This window comes from Gymnogyps californianus, chromosome 15 (assembly GCF_018139145.2).
Source record: "Gymnogyps californianus isolate 813 chromosome 15, ASM1813914v2, whole genome shotgun sequence".
Classification (NCBI taxonomy): domain Eukaryota; kingdom Metazoa; phylum Chordata; class Aves; order Accipitriformes; family Cathartidae; genus Gymnogyps; species Gymnogyps californianus.
The window spans coordinates 6,229,812-6,249,311 of record NC_059485.1 but is presented as its reverse complement, the minus strand read 5'-3'; the positions used below and the strand labels follow the sequence as shown (position 1 = coordinate 6,249,311).

General features: G+C 53.1%; 1 protein-coding gene across 3 annotated transcripts in view; it reads right to left on the bottom strand.

Annotated features, from left to right (window-relative positions):
* Window positions 1-16,884: 16,884 nt before the first annotated feature.
* The window catches only part of MAD1L1 (mitotic arrest deficient 1 like 1), a 376,769-nt gene continuing 374,153 nt past the window's right edge, over window positions 16,885-19,500 (bottom strand). For 2 of the 3 annotated variants that reach the window (XM_050905937.1, XM_050905943.1), the window contains one exon: window positions 16,885-18,010. In XM_050905937.1, the coding sequence (XP_050761894.1) occupies window positions 17,852-18,010 (159 nt within the window). In that variant the 3' untranslated portion in view covers window positions 16,885-17,851. The remainder of the gene's footprint in view (window positions 18,011-19,500) is intronic. The other variant, XM_050905938.1, reaches the window with a different exon arrangement.

Genomic DNA, 19,500 nt, shown 5'->3' with positions numbered 1-19,500 from the left:
AGCTCTGTCCACAGCATCCTCCATCCCTGCGAGGCAGCTGCTTTACAGACCCCTCCAAGGGCAGAGGGAGAATTTCACCACCTGCGACCTGTTGGGTGCTTTTTTTCTTTATTTTGTCTCCTGTTCAACCACCAAAGCTCTGAAGCTGCTTCTGCAAAGAGAAGTGGTACCTGGTCCAGCCAGGCTGTTCCTATTGCCCCAAACCCACCCAAAGCAAGAGGGCTCTCTGCCAAGCAGAAAGGAGGGGGCATGGGAAAGACATGTCCGAGTGAAGAGGAGGGGAGGCCAGGGGAAAGGTTTCTCCTTCATTTTGCCCCACCTCAAGGGGCAATGGGGACCAGTGAACTGGGAGCCAGCACGCAAAGCCACCGCCAGTGCTGAGGACCCAGGGGTTCCCATATCCCTCTCCTGCAGCAGCCTGGGCTCTGCTGCTGGAGAGCGTGAACAAAGGGAAGGGAAAAGAAAGGGAGGGAGAGGGATGAAAGGCAGGGAGAGGCATGCGATGCAGAGGCAGGGGAAGGCAGAGGCGGTGGGAGCAGCTGTGCCCGGCACGGGACAGGCGGCAGCCCCCGGAGAGGCCAGCGAAGGCATCGAGCAAAGCTGCTCCGAGACAGATTTTTTTTTAAGAGAGAGCAGTTGTTTCCCTGCGGCGATGAAACAGAGAAAAGGAGCAGAGGGACCCGTCGCTGCTTCTGCCCTGTGCCGCTCTGAGAAATTTCCTCGCTGGCCAAGGTCGGAGGGAGCCGTGTCTGCTCCTGGGAAATGCTCCTGGAGAGCTTCAAAGGCAGCTGCCCATGGCCCTGCCGAGCTGCCCCATCACCATTGTCACCTCTCCAGGACACCCCCGATGAGCCCCAAGGGAACGAGCACTCCTGTACCGCAGGGTCCCCAGGCTGCCTGCCAGGCATGGGGTGTGTATAGGCTGGGGCAGGGAATGCAGACCCAAACCCACTTCAGACAGCACAGCTCAGACCTTCCTCTATCACAAGCACCAGCCGTGGCGTTGAAGGGACGCTGACACAGCCGATGCGCGACAGGACGGTGCCCTCCGACGTGGATTTCAGGTTCCCATCACCACTTCCCAGCCTCTGCTCCCCCAAAACTCTTCAGGCGCTTGCATGCCCCTGCGCCTGCTCTCCACTCCCACTGCTGGGCTGTCACCAGCGGCCCTTGAACCCCCGCCACCTTATTGCTCCCTCCCAGCCCTGCTCCCGTGAGCCTGCCCATCACTTATAGCTGCTATATGGGAATCCTCCTCCTGGAGGGCTCCGCTGTTCCCTGCAGGACAATGATAGCCCTGGGGCCGTATGTAAATGCATTCTGCTGATGCCCTTTCTGTGTCCACAAAACTGCTGTTGTTTAAACCACCGGTCTTCAAGGGCAAAACCAAGGCAGAACTAAAAATTCCCCCTCTGATCCCTCCCCCAGCATCTCAGCAAAGACAGCTTCTTGTTGGAGCATAAATCCAAGCCCACGTTACCCACAGCTCAATCCTCGCTCTGGTCCGGAGTCAGCAAAGGACCCTGCCACATGTTACAAAGTCTGTGTGACATCTAGACCCTGGATATTATTTAAAAACCTGTAAATTAGGACAGAAGTGTCTCTGTGTACAGACGTGGGCCATTTAAGCCCAGCATTCCTGGCGCACCCGCCTGTCCCGGTTTGCACACCAGTTGCGTCCATGTGTTTCAAAACATGGCCTGTGGGCAGTGCAATGTCCACACATAGAAACGTGGGGCAACAACGGGTGGCAGTGGTGGCAGGCACTGCCTGGTCAGATTCCTCCCAGAGGCAGCAAAGCACTTGAGAAGGGATGTGGCAGCCCTGGAGCTGGTGGCTGCCTCCTTCTTCGCAGCTGATGTGTGTTGGAGGTGTTGCACCTACTCCCAGTCTGGCATTTGAGCCTTCTGCTGGCTTCAGCTGAGTCTGCCATGAAAGCAGGTGACGATCCCACGGGAGGGCATCTGTGAGGATGCATGGGGGCCCTAAGGCAAGAAGGTGCTCCCCGTTCACCACCCAGACCATGACAACAGCCAGACTGTACTGGCTCTGCTCAAATCAAGCCGGTGACCTGCGGTGCTTGCTGGGCGGTGGGACCTTTCCTAGGGCTGCAAGCGCCACTGGAGCCATCTCTTTTCCAGCCCCATTGAATCTTATGGGTCAGCCTATGCATCCACACCCGGGCGATGTCCGGGGCCACTGGAGAGCCAGTGGCAGAGCAGGGCCCTGGGCACAAGCTCCAGCAGCCCAGCCAGCTCCTGCACCTGCATGCTCCCTCACTCCCAGTGACCCCAGCTAACCCCCCGTCCAAATGCTCCCCCCTGCCCCGCTTTTAGATCAGCCCTTCCCTGAATCAGGGCTGGGTCTTGGCGAACCAAGAGCTCCATTGCCTGAGACCCCCAAACTCATCACCATGGTGGTTGTGGCTCTGCAGAAATCAGGAGCTGCAACACAAACCCCGCGGTCACGCACTTGCTGCAGCCTGGCTGCCTGTCAGGCTCTGGAGCAATAAATCACCTCATTTGCAGGAGAAGGGAGTTAGCAAGGGCAGGGGACAGTGCGGTGGAGGTAGCCCGATCATACAAATCCTTTGGGCGAGGAGGGGTCCAGGAGAGACCGCAGGCTGCAGAGGGGTGCACTGCGGTGCTGCTGGACCGGACCAAAAAGCAGCAGATTGATGAGAGTGACTGAAGCCAGCATGCACTGTGTTGGGCTATTTTTAGCACAGCCGGCAGAGCAGGAATTTGGGAGCCCAAGTCAGAATTTATTTGCATCTGTGAGTGCTCATCAGGGGAAGGACCAACAACGCGTCACCCGGGCACAGCAGCACCCTCCCTGCCCATTTTGGGACCGGCTCACCTTGGCTTCAGCTCCTCTTCGGTGCACACCACGTCCCTCTCCTCCACAGCGCCCTGTGGGGACAGTGCCACCACCCCAAGGCTTGGAGCTGTGAGCACGTGGATGCACATGGACACAGGACGGGGATAGAGCAGAGGAGAGGGGATAGGCTTCAGGGGATGAAGGGGTTATTTGGGAAAAGCCCTGATCCTGCCTTAAATGTGCAGGGGGTGTCAACAGGTCTTGTCCTGTAGCAGTGTGGCTGCAATACTGCCTGGCTCCATGGAGCAGTGCCAGGCAGGTGTGGACTCCGGAGGTGCTCCAGCCCTCTCCTCCAGCTCCTCTCTCCCCGTTTACTCACCACAGGCTTTCCATCATGGAGCCCTAAGTTGGTTTTCCTGGGTAGGTGTCTGGAGATTAAATTGTTCTTTAGAGAGAGATGTATAGCACATCTCCGTTCCTTCATCTCCAAACCACTGCTGCCAGCCGATGCCCCGAGGTGCTGAAGGCAGTGAAGCTGCTGGTGGGCATGGTCAGTGGTGCTGGAGAAGCCAACCCAACAGCTGCTCCTTGGCTTGTAGCAGTGACTTTGGCTTCACTTGAATTTACTTACACTCCACTTCTTCACATCTTTGTGTCATATCCTCTGTTTTACCCCTCTCAGCCAGCTCACCAGCACCACCAGAAGGGTGGTAGAGATTATCCAAATGCCACCTTGAGAGTTTTACTCATTCTCACCTTTCCCCCATCCCCGCCCAGTACTTAATGAAGGGAAACCATCTGATCCAGAGTGAAGCCAGCTTTCTGGACTCAGTTTCCTCTGTGCAAGGGATGAGATGACACAGAAGTATCAGGGATGTGGATTTTGACCACGTGGGGAGTAGCTAAGCAGGATGCTAGTTTTTACTCTAGTTTTGCTGCCCTTCCTTTTGGTCCAAATTGGATGTGAATGTGCCTGTTTCCCTCCCTCTGCAACTTCTCTGTCCCTACAGAGTAACCAAAAAAGTCTGCCAAGTCTCTGAGTTTGCATGTGTGTGCCTTTTTAATAATTCAACGGGAACGTTAATGACACAGGGTGCGCTGTTGTTCCTCTATGTGCCGATCGCTTCTCACATCCCACCAACATCTGTTTTTTCACACTCAGCTCAGCTGTCTGGAAATAGCCATTTGCTGCTCACCTTTACTTGCCTTGCCATTAAAGAGCTCATTAATGTACTCCATCCCTGCTTTCTTTGGGACTAAAAGATTTCCATTTCTGTCTTTTATCAGCTTTCTCATGGTTTATATCCTCTCCTCTCTTCACCATGCAATGCCCTTTTCTAATGAGCTCTTCTCTCCTGGTCCATCTTCTCCATTAAGCTATACAAGTGCTGTCCCCCACGTTGTCCTGCTCATCTCCTGGGCTCTGTTCTGGGTCTATCGTATTCTTTAGTGTTTCCAGCTGTGAAAGGAAGCGATCAGCCCCACATACAACATCCACGCTTTCCTCCCACCCCACTCGCCTTCCTTGCAGCTCCCCAGCCCTCCGGTCTGGCTCATCCCACCACAGCAACCAGCCTTGACAGCCTCCTCCGTCCTTGCATGAGCCCCTGCGTGGCTTGCCCTGATCTGCAGGGGTGTGATGGGATGCCTCAAAGCTTGCGTGTGGTGCCTGCAGCTTGTCTCTGCTGGGGGCCTCTTAAATCTTTTCCTCTCTCTCAGCATTGCTTTTACACAGCAGAGCTCTCCTTGGGCATCTCCTGCCCTGCAATCAAGAGCTACCCAGCCCATCCGAGTGGCAGGATGCCTCTCTGGGTACTGTGAAAGCTCATCTGTGGTCTCATAAGTAAACACTGGCACTCTTCACACGATGCAGCTAAATTAATTAATCTCATTCCACCACATTTGTAGCCAAGACACAAAGGTTCCCATTCCCTGCAGTTGGGGCTTAAAGCCTGCTTCTCCCAAACGTGCCCTCCTGCCCCACCTGGGATTTGTGTTGCAGTAAGATTTGAGGAGCGGGAGCAGAGCAGTTGTTGGGAGTCGCCCCAAGGGGCTGGCAGAGCCAGCAACCCCCTGGCCAAGTGGCCACGGAGTACATGGGCACGAACCGTCCGCCACTGTCCATCCGAAACATCCCTGAAGCGTTCAGCTCAGTTTAGGCTGACAAAGAGCTTGCGTGCGCGAAAGCTCTTGTGTTCTGGGTTTTTTTCCCCAGCCATCTCAGGTGTTGCAATAAGAGATATTACCTCTCCATACAAACCTTACCTCAATTATATCCTTAGATCATTCTGGCTGTAACAACACTACCACCCACTGCAGAGTTCACACACATACATCTCTGCCTGGGAAATCCCGGGCAGAAACGTGGCAGCCCTACGCATGAGAAATCCTTCAAGCGCTGACAGCTGACAAGCCCCTGAGCTGCTCCACAGCCTCCTCCAGCCTTGCAGGGTGATCACAGCTCCTAAAAGACAGTCAAATGCAGACACCAGGGCTCGGGGTAAGACATGTGCCAGGAGACTGGCAGCAGAGGCTGGGGAGAGCAGATGCCCGGCGTGGCCATCCCAAACCTATTTCCATGGTGGAGCTCGCAGCCGGGAAGAAGGGTGAGCTGAGACGTGGGCTGGTTTCTGATGTCCCACCCACCTTGCAGTTCCATCCTGGAGACCAGACGGGTCCCGGCACAGCTGTCAGGAGAGTGGGGAAGCAGAGAAGGAGGTGCTGGAGCAGAGCTGGGAGCTGCCACTCACCACCAGAGATGGTCGAACCCTTTCTGATAGAGTCGGGAGGCTCCTCTGGCTGAGGGGACTGAGAAGTCCCTGCCCCAGGCTGACTTTGGAGAACAGCACTCCCAGAAGAGCCCATCCGTGGTGGTGAAGGACTCAGCCACCGATCGCTGCTCCGGAGCTGCCAGGAGAAGGGGTGGATTCACCCACTGGGTGTGAAGTCTGAGCCAGTCCCATTCTTCTGCAAAGCCATAGACGTATGCGGCTGGAGATTTCCAGTGAGACAAGGTAGTTTGGCTGGCACCAGGGTACAAAGCCCTCCTTTGGATAGTCGATCTTTCGCCCTTTCTCAAAGATGAAGAAACGAAAACAGCACAAGGCGTCACAGGAAGATGCCAGCAAGTGGGAGGAGACAGCTTATCCAGGGACCTAATTTAGCTGGAAGGAAAGGGGAAGGTTGCAAGATGTTCCCCTATTAAGAAAGAAAAATAAATATGCAAGAGCAAGGAGCCAGAGGTCAAAGTGCCTGTGGGGAAGTGATGCAGATGCATTTGATTTTAAGAAGCCAAAGCAGAGCTGGGGCAGATGCTGGACCCAGAACGAAGGCCGTTTCAGCCCAGGACTGAGAGGCAAAGGTTAGGATGAGGCTTACAGAGACCTGGAAACCATAGAGGTGAGTGAATTGTAAGCGGCACTGCATTTAATCTGAGCAGAATGCATGAAACTGGATAATGTAATTGGAAGGGTTATTTAAACTGAATATTCAGAGGGAAAAATAAAACATTGCAGGGAAAATAATAATACTTAGCACTTGTAATGTGCTTAGCATCTTCAAAAACTGGTCAGCCATTAACTGATTGCTTCTCTGCGAAGTCCAAAGGCTAATAAAAAGGGATGGTTCATTTAGTTATTTCACAGCTGAGCTTCTCAATAAGGCACGAGGAAGAGATCGTTGCTCTCCAACATGCTGGTAAATAAACAGTTGGAAGTAGGAAAATACATCTCAGCACTCGGTCACAGCTTCTTGCTCAGCTCCTTCCTTCCTCACCTCGAGCTTGTCCAGACCAGACCCGTGACAGGGAGCTTGTCTGGAGGTCTGGCTGGGGGGCATGCCACGGATGGGTCCAGGTCTCAAACACTTCCAAAACTTGGTGTCTCCTGCCCGGGAACTGCCCCAGTGCCAGTGTCTACAGGAGCATGGATGGGGCGTCCACAGGGCAGGAGTGTGGGCACTTTTCCGTGGGTGGATGGGGTGGGTGATTCGGGCTCAGAGAGACCCCAACTGCGCAGCCCTATTGCCTTGGCAAGCGCGGAGGCTGGAGGGAACACAGCAGCCTTTTGAACGGCAATAAAGATGGAGGTATTTTATGTTTGTTTTACTTAAAAAGTAAACAGTGCCTTTTGTGTTTGATGAGCAAGCGATTTTGTAAACACTGCAGAGAAAACATGACACAGTTGCACCTTGGTGATTTCTAGCCTGTTTTCTTGGCAGCGGCAGCGGAGGAGCAGATAAGCACCTGAGCGGCTGCCCCACACACGCTCCCCAGTTGTCTGGGGGTGGCCGAGGGTCTGGGGGCTGCTCCTCTTCAGGCCCAAAGGGAAACAGCCGGGAAGAGGAAACTCTCATCAGGATGGAGCCATTCAGCCATTGGCCTCATCACTTCAGAGAAAGGGAACTGCACAGATGCTCAGCTGCCCCCATAGAGGTGCCCTATTTTTGGCGCAGTGATGCTCCAGATCCTGCTTTGCCAGGGCATGGGTCTCCCAGAGACCCTGCTCCAGGTGTCCCAGCCCCATGCTGGAGGGATGTTTCCATGGGGCTACACAGCTGGGTCCCACCAGCTATCCCGGGACTGTGCAAGGTCTCCAGCTCACCCATGAGCTGCAGGGGCAGCAGCCAGGAGAGGGCAATGGTTCACCCACGACCTGCCCAACCCCAGCAGCAGAGAAGAGCTCCTAGAAGATGCTGGGGACCTATTTCCCCACCTCACTGTTGGGTGATCCAAGAGGAATCCTGCTGCTTTATAGAAGAGATGCACAAGTATTCATCTCTGAAAGCATTTGCTGGGCTAAAATACGCCCTCCCCCCAGAGCAGACCAGAGCCCACGGCTGAACTCAGCTTTTCTGGGACACGTCCAGCAGCAGCAGTGCCATCATCAAAAGCCTTTGGTGGAGACAGGGGTTGAGGGATCTTGCATTCCCCTGGCTTTTTGCCCTAGGCACTGTCTCCTGCTCTCTCAGCTGTGCTTGTGGGCTTTGTGTTTTCTTTCTCTTTCTTCAGGTTTTCTTCTTCTTGAGTGAAATGTTCCCCATCTCTGCCACTAGCATGGCCCTATGGACCCTGTGCTGGGAGGATGAGTCAGGTGAGAGCAGGAGGAGGTGAGCAGGGACTCCTTAAACCAGTGTTACCACTAAGTGCCTCTCCCCCGAGGCAGGTTTTGCTTGAGTGAGGCGTATGGGTCAGGACCTCGATGATTTACAGTGCAGGATATGTCCTCCTCGTTGTCTGGGGGACCTGGGGAAGACGCTGAGTGCAGAGACAGCAGCAGCCTTGCTGGGTTGCTAACATGTGTTTCTGACCGGAGGAAATCTGGGATGCAGCATGCTAAGGATGCCATGCTAACTTCTGCTAAACGCTCACGTACAGCCGGGTAGCAGATATATGGACTGTGCAAGACACTGCCGATTTTCCTCTGCCTGTTTTTGGCATAACGAAGCCCAATGGGTGTGTATAAACAAAGCAAGCATCTCTCTCACTGGACCTCATGCATCATTTATAGCCAGCTTTTCCATGGCACAAGAAACATTTACATATGCCAGCATTAATTCCGAATGCCACTTCAAAGCCATCTCTGTCTAATGAACCCTGTGCGCTGTGCACAGCAAATTCCACCCAAAAAATAATTAGCAACACACGCCACCAAAGCATTACAAGGGGAACACAGCACACCACCTGCTGAAGCAAAATGAATGCCTGATTTATTTATTTTTTCCCACTTTTTAGCAGCATTCAGGTGCTGACTCAAAGCTGTGCTCTGTTCTCGGCTTTGTAGGGCTCTGGGAAGTGTCACGTTCCCGCTCTGCTTTCCAGGCTAGGGGTATGATTGATTTGGGGCGGGGGTTTATATGTTTTCCTTAGATCACAACCGGACAGAGCTGTGCAAGACCCTGCTGGTTTCTCCGTGCTAGGGGTGCCAGCTGGGATTTAGGGTGCAGGCAGCTCTGTGTCCCTTCCCCTGAAGTTGAATGAGTCCCAGGCTTTTGGGATGCTGTCACCTCCTGAGCAGAGCCTCAGAGTGATGGCTGGGAGCAGGACAGGACACACCGAGTCTCACCCTGGTCTGACGTTCCCGTAGAGCCTTTAACCCCTGACTAGCATCAGCCTCACTGAGAAAAAAAGAAATTGGAGATGAGATCAGGAGACGAAGGTTTTGGTGTGCCTACCAGCCATGGGTGCTCCCACCCTGTGCCGGCTGCAGGCAGCCCTGCTGTGAACAGCTCAGGGAACCGAGCTGGCTTTACCGAAATTATTTCTTAAAGCTGTGTTAGAGCTGCCCAGCCCAGCTCATGCCAGGAGGAGCAGTATGTTTTGCTCAAGGCCTCGCGTGGTGGCATTGCCGTGGGAGAACCAGGTCACAAACCACCGTGGCAGACGGACAGAGGCCAAACCCGGGAGGTGGCTGTGGGCACAGGGGGACCCACCGCACTGGGGTGATGCTGGGATCCTGGATTCCCCCAGGTCCTGTCCTCCTCGAGTGGAAGGAAGATGTTCCGCAGGGCGCTGCTCTCAGCCCTGTGCTGCATTGCCCATGTGTCTCTCCGGTATCAAGCCGTGGTATTCAAACTGTCAGTCTCTGCCTTGCTAGGATGCAAGGGGTTAAACTGTTCTTCCTATGCAAATTAGGCTTAATTAATCCTTTTCATCAGTTGCAAATATACCTTCTGAACCCTATTAAAAACATGAATATGCAAATTCAGACCTTTTTTAATACTCATTTTCAAGGACTTCGAGTCAGGCTTGATTATTCGACTCCCGTTAACAGCCTGTAAAACCTGGTGCAAAATTTAATTTCCATTTTAAGTTACCAAGAAAAAAAATGAATCTGTTGGTAATTAAGCTAATTACAGTGTTACACTAAAGAGGAGACAAACAAGGAGGACAAGATCATTCATTACATTTAACACCGGTTACAGGACCTGGGGACTGTGCAAGGCCAGAGTTAACCGTGAAACCAGGAAAGAGCAGTGATGGAAATGGGGTCCATGTGGGGAGGCTGCGGCTTTTGGGGGGGCCTGGTGCCTTCCTCACCTTGGGAACATCTCTGCTTCAGCCCGATGAGCCATCCTCCTCCTCCTCCTAAGGAGCAAAGCGAGGAAGAGGAGGTGCAGCCAGGCTGGATGGGTGTTGCAGGTGTCGTGGGGTCTCTGCACAGGGCAGGAACGCGCTTGGGGTTGGGGTTTCAGGGCAGCCTGTAGAACCACCCTACCTGCCAGTGTGACTGGGACTGAGCATCCCATGCGGGTGGCATTTCCATCCTCCCTGAGCACTTTCTCTGTATTCAAAATACACGTGTGGGGTGCAGAGTGGCAGTTAGCTGAACTGGAAGCACATGGGAAGAGACAGGTCCTGCAGATGTGGGCCGCATGTCCCGCTCTCCCACAGGAGCTGTGATCCTGTCCTCGCCAGCGAAGAGCGGTGACCTCCCAAAACCTGACAACTCCCTTTGCAGAAGCAAAGCCATCGGGGAAGACCCATGACAAGACTCTGCAGAGGCACCTACAAACCACCGCTCCACACCCATACTGGGGGGGGAAACGGAGGTACAGGATGTGTCCCCCTATAGCTCATGACCATGGCCAGCATACGTTGGGAGATGCCAACCAAACCAACTCAGCCTACACCGCCCAAACCTCCCTTGGGGTCACCCATCAGGGCTGGGGAGTCAGTGCTGGTGGCTCCCAACTTGCCCATCAACCTTCCCGTGCCTCCCAGCTCTGCCAGTGTGTAATTAAATAAAAAGTGCTGCTATAGACTGTTAATTATGGTTTACCACCGCAGTGATCCCTTAAAATCAGTCATTAGCGTGCCTAGGATCTATTCTGCACTGGGTGTTTTCTAATGAGTTAGCAAAGTTAACAGGTGATTTGTCAGAGCTATAATCCTCACCTCGGGGCTGGCAGCTCAGAACAGCAGCACGCCGGCGGGCTCGTGCTGTCTCCGTACAGGGCAAGGAGTCCCACAACCTGGGTGGAAGCACACAGGTGACGCTCTGCCCGCATGAGGCCAGGGCTCGATGTCCAGGATACCGGTGCACAGGGCAGGAGACACCAGCATCGAAATGAAGTGCTAGTGTTACCTACAGACTTACCCAAAGACATCCGTCATCGGCAGGATGGATCCACCCAAGAGACCGGTGATTTTCTCATTCCTCCTCATCTCAGCATGGCTGCCAGGATGAGTGGCTCGGTTCCCTGTGGTTTTGGTTCATTCCCCGCCATCGCCTCCTCTCCGGGGTTGCTCCTTCCCCTCCCAGGAATCACAGCGAGAAGAGCTGTCACTTCAGAGCGTGCCACTCAAGGGCAGCTCTGCCTCGTAACAGCGAGATCGGAGCGGGGAGCTGATCACATACCTCCCCAAGGGCTGGAGCGTGACTCCCAAAACAAGCTGCGGAAAGACACGTGCACGCCGAGGAGCCGGGAGAGCTGCAGCGGGGAGAAGGGGTGAAAGAGGGACAGCACGATTTGCCATCACCCCGTTATGTATAAGGCTGGTCTCCTTCCTGCACTCCACGGTCAGTGGGGAGTGGGAGGCACCTCCAAACCAAAGGACCTAAGTGAGGTTCATGTTCTTAATTTCTCTTTAGGGAGACTGCTTCTTGGTAGTGGTTATGGGGACAGCCTGGCACATGAACCAGCTGCTATTACCAGCAAAGCGAAGTGCCTGCAATCGTACGGCACAAATGTTACCCAGTAGATGCTCGCGGAGAGAGCAAAGGTTCATCTGCCAGACTTCAGAGCCCTTCACCTGCCTGGAGAACATTTTCCATCACGTTGATACCAGAAGTTTCTGATCATCAGATAACAGGAGTGTGATGATAGAGGTGATAAGGGAAATGCTCTCGCCCTCTAGCCAAGCCCTGTGCCTTGCATGTCCTCCTGCACGTGCATCCTCCTGCCCTTCGACCTGTCTGGTGCATCTTGTCAAATGTGTCATATTCTGGGGAGAGTCAGGGATGCTGAATTACCTTCTCAGTCCCTACAGGCAATCAACTTGCTCCCCGAACCATGAGATATGATTGCCCTTATTATTTTAGCTTGCATAGCAGCGAGTCTTGTTAATGGTCATAAAATTATCTAGTCCTTATTTAAATCCAACAACCGTCTGTGTTTCAATGACCTCCTGATGGTCTCTGGCTTTGTTCCAGGTTGAAGAGGCATCAGAGGGATCGGGGAGGAAAAAGAGGCAGTGGGAGGATTAAAGAAAAACAACCGAAAACACAACAAGCAACAGCCAACAAAGAGAATTCAAAGTAAACCAGGGAATATTAAAGAGAGCTCAATCAGTCACATGGAGAGTTCAAAAAAACACAACCTGTCACGAAGAGAAGGAAGCAGCATCAGGTAAAATTAGCAACACTAATAAACTCATCAGCACTGGAGCCCAGGCCAGGAAACAGCACAGGGAAGACGAAGGGGCCAGGAGATGCTTGATCCCATGTTGGGGAAGCAGGAGAGAGAACTGACGCAACCTGAAGGAACGTGCTTTGGTGGAGGAATGTGGTTTGGGTGGAGACCAAAGACATGGGCTGCTCCCAAGCCCTCCAGCATCAAGGAGCTGCCTTTGCGCTCCCTAGCTTACATGGCAGCGTTTTCTTTAAAGTGTATTTTCCTTCTGTTTTGTCCCTTGTATTTGCTTCAAGGGAAAACATGCACACAAGGAATGCTGGAGACCCAGCCATTGTGGGTGGAAGGAGCAGGAGCAGTCACTGGGATGGCTGCCCAGGGACGGGGTCTGCAACTGTCCCTTAGTGAAGGCTTTGGCCAGTGATTTCTACATAGAGCGTTTCTGAAGCAAAAATCTCCTATTTCCTTTGGATGCCAGACCGCTCCCCTGTCCTTTCAAATAACATCTATGAGCCTGTGGAGTACCAAAAAATTTTACAATAATAATCCCCTCAAAGAGAAACAAGAAATGGAAAAACCCCAAGCAGCAGAGAACTGTTTTAATGTAACCAAGCTCCAACACAGATTCCCATCAATTTTGCAGCAAACCTGAGTCATGAAATTAAAAGTAGCATCAGCGTATTTCCTATTAGCTAGGGTTCCTTTTTCAGAACAGATCATACATTCCTACCCTATTTTTCTAGACACTTGTGTCAATGCGATATCATCAGATGCCGTTCAGTCACTCCTCTTAGCCTGAAAAAACCTTTTCTGTTGGGAAGGATGGGATTTTAATATTTAAAAAAGACTTCGTGAAAAAGCTTTGCTGATTTATTTATTTATTTATTTATTTATTTATTTATTTAATATCCCTCCCCTGATCAGAGTGGGTGCGTTTTGTAGCTTTTAAATATCATGCAACTTTTAGCATCGCTGCTATTAAATCCGAATCTGCTGTCACAGCAGGCAGCGCGAATGTGATTTACACCAGCGCAGAGAGCCTGTTCTGTCCTCCCCAGCTCCTGCACTTGCCTCCTCAAGAACGCACCCTCATTAGCCTCGGTCACCTGGCATCTGACACTGTCATCGTTTTCCCAACGTCTTCGAACAGCTAAAAGCTGTAACAGAACCAAAGCTGCCCTGGCTGCGTCATCTCCCACATGGAGCAGCATTGGCTGCCAGGGTCCGGCATTACCTTGGTGATGTCCTAGGAAGGCTTTTGCCTCTCTCCTCCGAGGCTTATTTTGACACATCCACCCGTCAGCCCAACTCACACCATTCTCAGCTGTCTCTCAGCCCGCTGCTGGGGTCGGGAAATGAAAAGGGCGGGTGCTGCTCCGTGTTTCTTCAGCACGCTGGAGCGAGCAGAGGAGAGGGATGAAGAACAGCCAGCAATGCCGGCGCCGCAGCTGCGGGATGCTGTGTCCGACCCCCACCGATCATGAGCCCCAGTGGGATGCTGCCACGCATCTAGGCTCCCCGTAGGGCTGCATTTGGGGTCAAATAAATAACCTTCACTGCTGGCTGGTGTTGGGAGGCCATGACCGGGAAGCGATATTCCCATTTCACAGAGCCTGCAGTGCAGAAGGGCCTCACTGGCTTGTTCCAGGACAGGCAGAAAATCCAAGAGCCAGGAGTGGGATTGCTCCTGCCCCATCGCTCTCCATACCCCAATCCTCTCTGCACCCCCACAAGCCATTGCAGCTCTCCCCCCAACCCAGCAGCAGTGTGAGGAGGTATTTGGGGATGCTCATCCCTCTCCATTGTGGCTCTCCTGCCCACCTGGAGCCCAGGGCTGCCCAGACAGTGGCTGCATCGGCCACCCCCAATTACCAACCCCATCTGTGCTGGGAGAGGCACACGGGAAAAGGCACTTTGCAAGGAGCTGTGGGGAGGGAAAGGCCTCTCTGCCCTTAGGGAGTCGGGAAAACCCCCGGGGGCTTGCAGAAGGGTGCAAGGCAACAGCCTCTGTACAACAGCACGGCACCCCCCCGGAAGGCTCTCATCTGGGCCTTGAGGCAGCGGCTGTTGCTCCATGCAGTGGGGAAGGGGAGAGGAGGGGGCCTCCAGCTGGAGCCCCGCTGCGGCCAGGGGCATGAGGGAAAACCAGTGACTTTCCAGCCCTCGAGGTGGGGAGAGCCTGGGCCCAGGCTGCCACACAGCCTCTGGAGACAGCATCAGTTGGCCAGCAGGAGAAGATAGCTTTTCTTTCTTTAGAAACTGTGTCCTCCCCTTCCGTCCAGTGCCCTGTTTCTTCCTCTCCATCCATCCCCAGCTCCACTCCTGCCCTTCGCTCCCTAGGTACCCACCTCCATCGCAGCTTCATGCTCTTCCCCCTTCTCCTTCCCCTCCTCCTATAGCGTTACATGGAAAAGATCCATAACTAACGTCTGTGAACCCCAAGCTTCTCATGGCTCATCCCAAAAGGGTTTCCCTAGTTCCTTCTCAGGCATCACACACTTCCAGGACAACTCTGAGGCTCATGCAAACAACATGCAATGATGCCAAGAGCCAGGAGACACAAAGCAGGAGCAAAAGGCTCCAGGTTCAGAGATGTGACCTTAGGAGAGGCATGAACTTTGCAATACCTGCCTTAGCCAAGAGCTCTGCTGCTTTCAAGGACCGTATGGCAGTACTTGACAGCTCTTTGCCCTGTTTGGTATTTATATATGCACGCAGATGAAAAGGGTTGATCAGTAGAGGAGCGGGGGCTCGCAAGCAGTTTGAGTGAAGGGAAGCTTCAGGCAACACTGCAAACAAGACAGTGCTCCGACACACACAGTCCCCCAGCCGTGCATTAATAAATCATATTTTACAGCTTATAGCTGTAAACTATAAACCTAGCAAGCGTGCATGGAGACCCAGCGAGCATACGCACACTTGTTAACACTCTCGCCTCTCCCCTCCAACCAACTGCAAATTTATTACCAATCTCCCAAGATTTTCTAAAAGGATTTTCCGTGAACGGGGCTGGAGCTTTGCAAGTGATGAGCTGAAGCCAGATGGGACTTGTGCCCGCACCACCTGGGGTGGCTGAAACCTGCTGTACCATTGGTGGCAACCAGGGTCTCTGTTTGCACTGCCCTGGGGGGCTGCACCCGCAGAGGGGGGATGTGGGGGGCGGTGAACACGGTGGCAGGGCCCTGCAATGGGCTGCCGAGCCCCACGTAGCTTGGCATGGAAGGAGCAATCACCGCGAAATTCAGCGTCACATTTACTCCTCGCAGCTCCGTCATGGCTGAGACAAGCAGTATAATGACGGTGGCAGAGACAGGAGCTGCTGTGGTGGCAGGGTACAGCCATATGTTTGGGGCTTCATCCTGAATTCAGTGTTGGAGCTAGAAACTGTGGAGTCTCAGCTCCTCTTCCCCGTGCCCAACCGCAAGCCCGTGTCGCACAGGTGGCCCAGGTGGCTTTGCAATGGTCACACTTCCACATGAATGCTCCCAGGCCACCATCAGTGAGCCTTAGAGCAGCCAAGCTTCCCAAAAGTCCCAGTTTCACCTAGTGCACCAAGCCTGCTCACTGTGCAACAGCGTAACGCCACGAGCAGGGCAGGGATGCTGCTGGCCAAAGCAAGACAGTTACTCCAACGGCTTCCCAAGCCATGAGCAGGACCAGGCACTGCACCACGCCAGCATATCTAGCCAAGCACCCATCCTCACAACACACCTCTCCCAGCCGCGCTGCCTTATTAAACTTAGTTGAACAAATCAGTCTTGCTGGGAGAACGGGGTGCAGAGCAGTAATTCATCTGTCTCTGCTCCCCACCAAAGGTGTCTCGGAAGACTAGTGTGTTTTCTACCCCAACTTATTATCCTTTCACTCTTGGGAGGCAACTTTCCAACAGGCAGAACGTGTTTTCCCTTGTCGCTCTCCAGCATCGCTCCTCGCCTCACTCGTGTTTTGCTAAGATAGAGGGTTTATTGTAAACTTATTAATTACTTCATTTCTCCTGCAAGGAGCCAGGAGAAAAATTTTCAGAGGCAGCCAGGATCTGCTATTGTGTTGGCGGAGGAGCCGAATGCGGCTGACGTCATGATTCATTTTCCCCATGACTGAGGAAGGCGACTCTCAGTGCCACGTCGCGCATATGAATCAGCCAGCGTTCCCCTGGCACAGCATGTCAGGCAATTCATCTTCCACCAGGACTTCTTCAAGCAGAAGAGAAAACGCCAAACTTTTGCTATTGCATTTTCCTGCGAACCCTGTGGAGAGGAGGGTTGGGGAGATGGGGGCTGCAGCCTCCCCAGAGCACGTGCTTGTCCCTCCACCTCTGATCAGTTGGGTCTATAGCAGCTATTTTCCGTGCCTGTAGACACATCGACAGGTCCCAGAGTGACTCCAGCATGCATGGCCAACCCTGCAGCCACTGTGAGCATCTAAGCTAACTGCCTAGCCTGCTTACTGCTACCTTCTCTCCAAGCTTAGGAAGTATGTTCCTGCTGATATCAAGAGGAAATCAATATACACAGAAGTTCATAACAAACTAATCTGGTTTACAGCATGAATGAGACTTGCCTGGAAAAACTGAGAGAGTGATGTCCTCCCTTCTCAAAGCAGTAGCAGCATCAGACCATGGATGGACGATCTGTTATCACGCTTTACATGTGGGACAGCACTGGGGGAGCACAGTGTATATCCCAAATAAAGGAGTCATACATCCAGTTTGGGAAGTGACACTTTATTCTTACGACAGAAGAGCAATATCCATTGTAACACAACATGTCAGACTTCAGGGGGTGCTCCATCCTCCACGGAGGAGAGGAGGAGGGAGACCCCCAGCAAGGTCAGCAGGTACCCACAGCCTGGTGGCAGGCAGCAGGCTAAGCCAGCGGCAGTGAGCACACCCCAAAGAGCTCCTTCCCACCTTCTGCAGTCCTGAGATGATAACCAAGAGCCCAAGAGTCTCGGTGAGGAACAAAAAGCACGCCAGCGACATCTGAGCACACCACACAACACAGAGGCGTCAACACAGGTATGGGGTCTTCAAATGGCCATTTATGCTTGTGCTTGTCTGCTGAGTGATGGCAGACTCAGGTAACGGGATATCTTGAAAATAATTCCAACCCTGTTGAGTGATGAGCTGTTTGCAAGAGCAGGAGGTATCCACAAAGAACCCGCTACTCATGACTGATCCTTCCCCAGGTCCCTGTCCTCAGGGACAAGCCCTTGGCTCCCATTAGGAGAGGACAACCATGGGGGCAGGAAGCACCAGCCTCCCGCAAGGCTCGTCTCTCTGCTGGGGCCCAGATTTGGGGGAGCCTTTTGGGAAAAGCTGCGAATAGTGATGCTGTGGCTCCTCAAACCAGCAGTTCCCAACATATTCCCAGAGAGATGCTGAGACAGTTGGGGCAGGGATGAACACATTTCCCAGTTCAAAGGCAGGGACTGGGTGTTGGCACAGGAGAGCCCTGGGATGGAGCTAGACTTGCCCTCCCATAGGAGGGAAATGATGCTTTTCAGAGGAATTGGTGCAGTTTGGGAATCAGCATGAAAGAAGGGGGAAGAATGAGTTCCCTGCAAAACAGAAGCAACCCAATACCACAAATTAAGGGTGGGAAGGGAGAATTTGTCCTCGCTACCTCAAGTGTCCTGCCCAGGAGTGCTCCGCACCTGGCTGGTGGCTGGCGGTGGGACACTAAGCAATGGTCTGGCGGCTGAAAAGGTCGAGGGTGAGGGCACTGAGGAAGGCTGGGATGCTGTCCTGACGAAGCAGGTGGAGTTCGATGAGCTCCCGGATCGTTCGTGAGAACTCGGTTTCCAGAAGCTGCATTTTTCCACCGGAGGAGCTGGAGGCCTGAGGGGAAAGAACAACAAGCCCATTAATATGGCAGGGTTTTAATTCACCTCCCGCGACGCAGGGGAGAGCTAGCGGCATTGCCCTGAAGCCTCCTTCGGCATGGATCCGCCTGTAATCAAGGACACGTTATCTGCTGCAGCGCAGGTACCCGGCACACGGCGTAACCGGGCTGTTATTGAGTTGTGCATTTCCAACGTCCCCACGCAGGACACCTGCGTGAGCCTCCCCCAGTGACAAACAGGGCAGTGTGGAGATGAGGGGTTTGACCGTCCTGGAAAGAGGGCCAGGCTGTGCCACTGGCACAGAACCGGGTGCCCACATCGGGGTCACCGTCACCATCACCACCCAGGTCTCCGGTGGCAGGAGCTACACACAAGGCTTTCTCTCCATGAAAACACTTATCCCTGAAGTCATTCCACTTCTGTAGGAGGAAGCAGACCTGTTCCTAATTAACACGACTCCTTCCCAATGAGCTGCTGATCCACCCCGCATCCCTAAAGTGTTTCTGGATGTTTAAATCAGCCTGGCAGCACATAGCCGAGAGCTCCAGAGGAATTATTCCAGAGATGCTCTCATGAAAATAAGGAAACTCAACATGTGGGAAGACATTACAAATCTCCTGTAACATATAAAACAAGCAAAAAAAGCTAAATGCGAGAGAAATAAGGAATGCTTGAAGCCTCTCCTGCTCCCGGAGGCACAAAAGCAGCTTGTTTATTAATAAACAGCAAAAACATCACAGAGCAAATGCTGATTTTTTCCCCTGCCATTTTCCTCTTCAAAATGCTCCCATTCCTAATTGCTCGCCAGCTCTGCTTCCCCTCGGAGCCAAGGCAGGGCAGCGCGGGCAGTGCCGGGCAAAGCCAGCATCCCCCCGGGGTGTGCAGGAGCGGGCAGACCCCCACCCCAATCAAAGGATGCCAAGAGCCAGAGTGGAGGATTGCCACATGAAGGGAAAAACATGGCTTTACCTGCTAGGAGAGAAGGGAAGCGATAACCACCGAGACCCTGGGGAACCTGCTTGTTTCTGATTTCATGTTCTCAGGAGCCTGGACACATTTGATTATGAACTTTTCATGTATGTGTCACTTTGGATTGCAAAGAGCACAAGGTACCGAGGATGCCCCTGTCACCCCTGAGCCAGGCAGGGAATCTAAACAAGGTTTCCACGTGGAAAAGTAAATTAGCTTTTGTTTAAATCTCCTCCACTTCAGCTTGGTTGTTTTTCAGCAACTCCAAAGGATGTTCAGTGCTTTAATCCGCTGCTTACTGGAGCTACCCGACTTGCTTTCTGCGCATCTGATGTACCACTGGGTCAGATTAAAGAGGCTAAGCAGGAAGAGGGCAGAGACGGCAGATGAAGAAGCCAGTTGGAGGCACAGGGAGGGATGTACATCCACAATCCATGTAAAGCCAGAGGCGCAACGCGAGGCTGTAGCATAGCTAGGAGCTAGTACAGGGGCTGGGTGCTGTGAAAGCAGCACAGG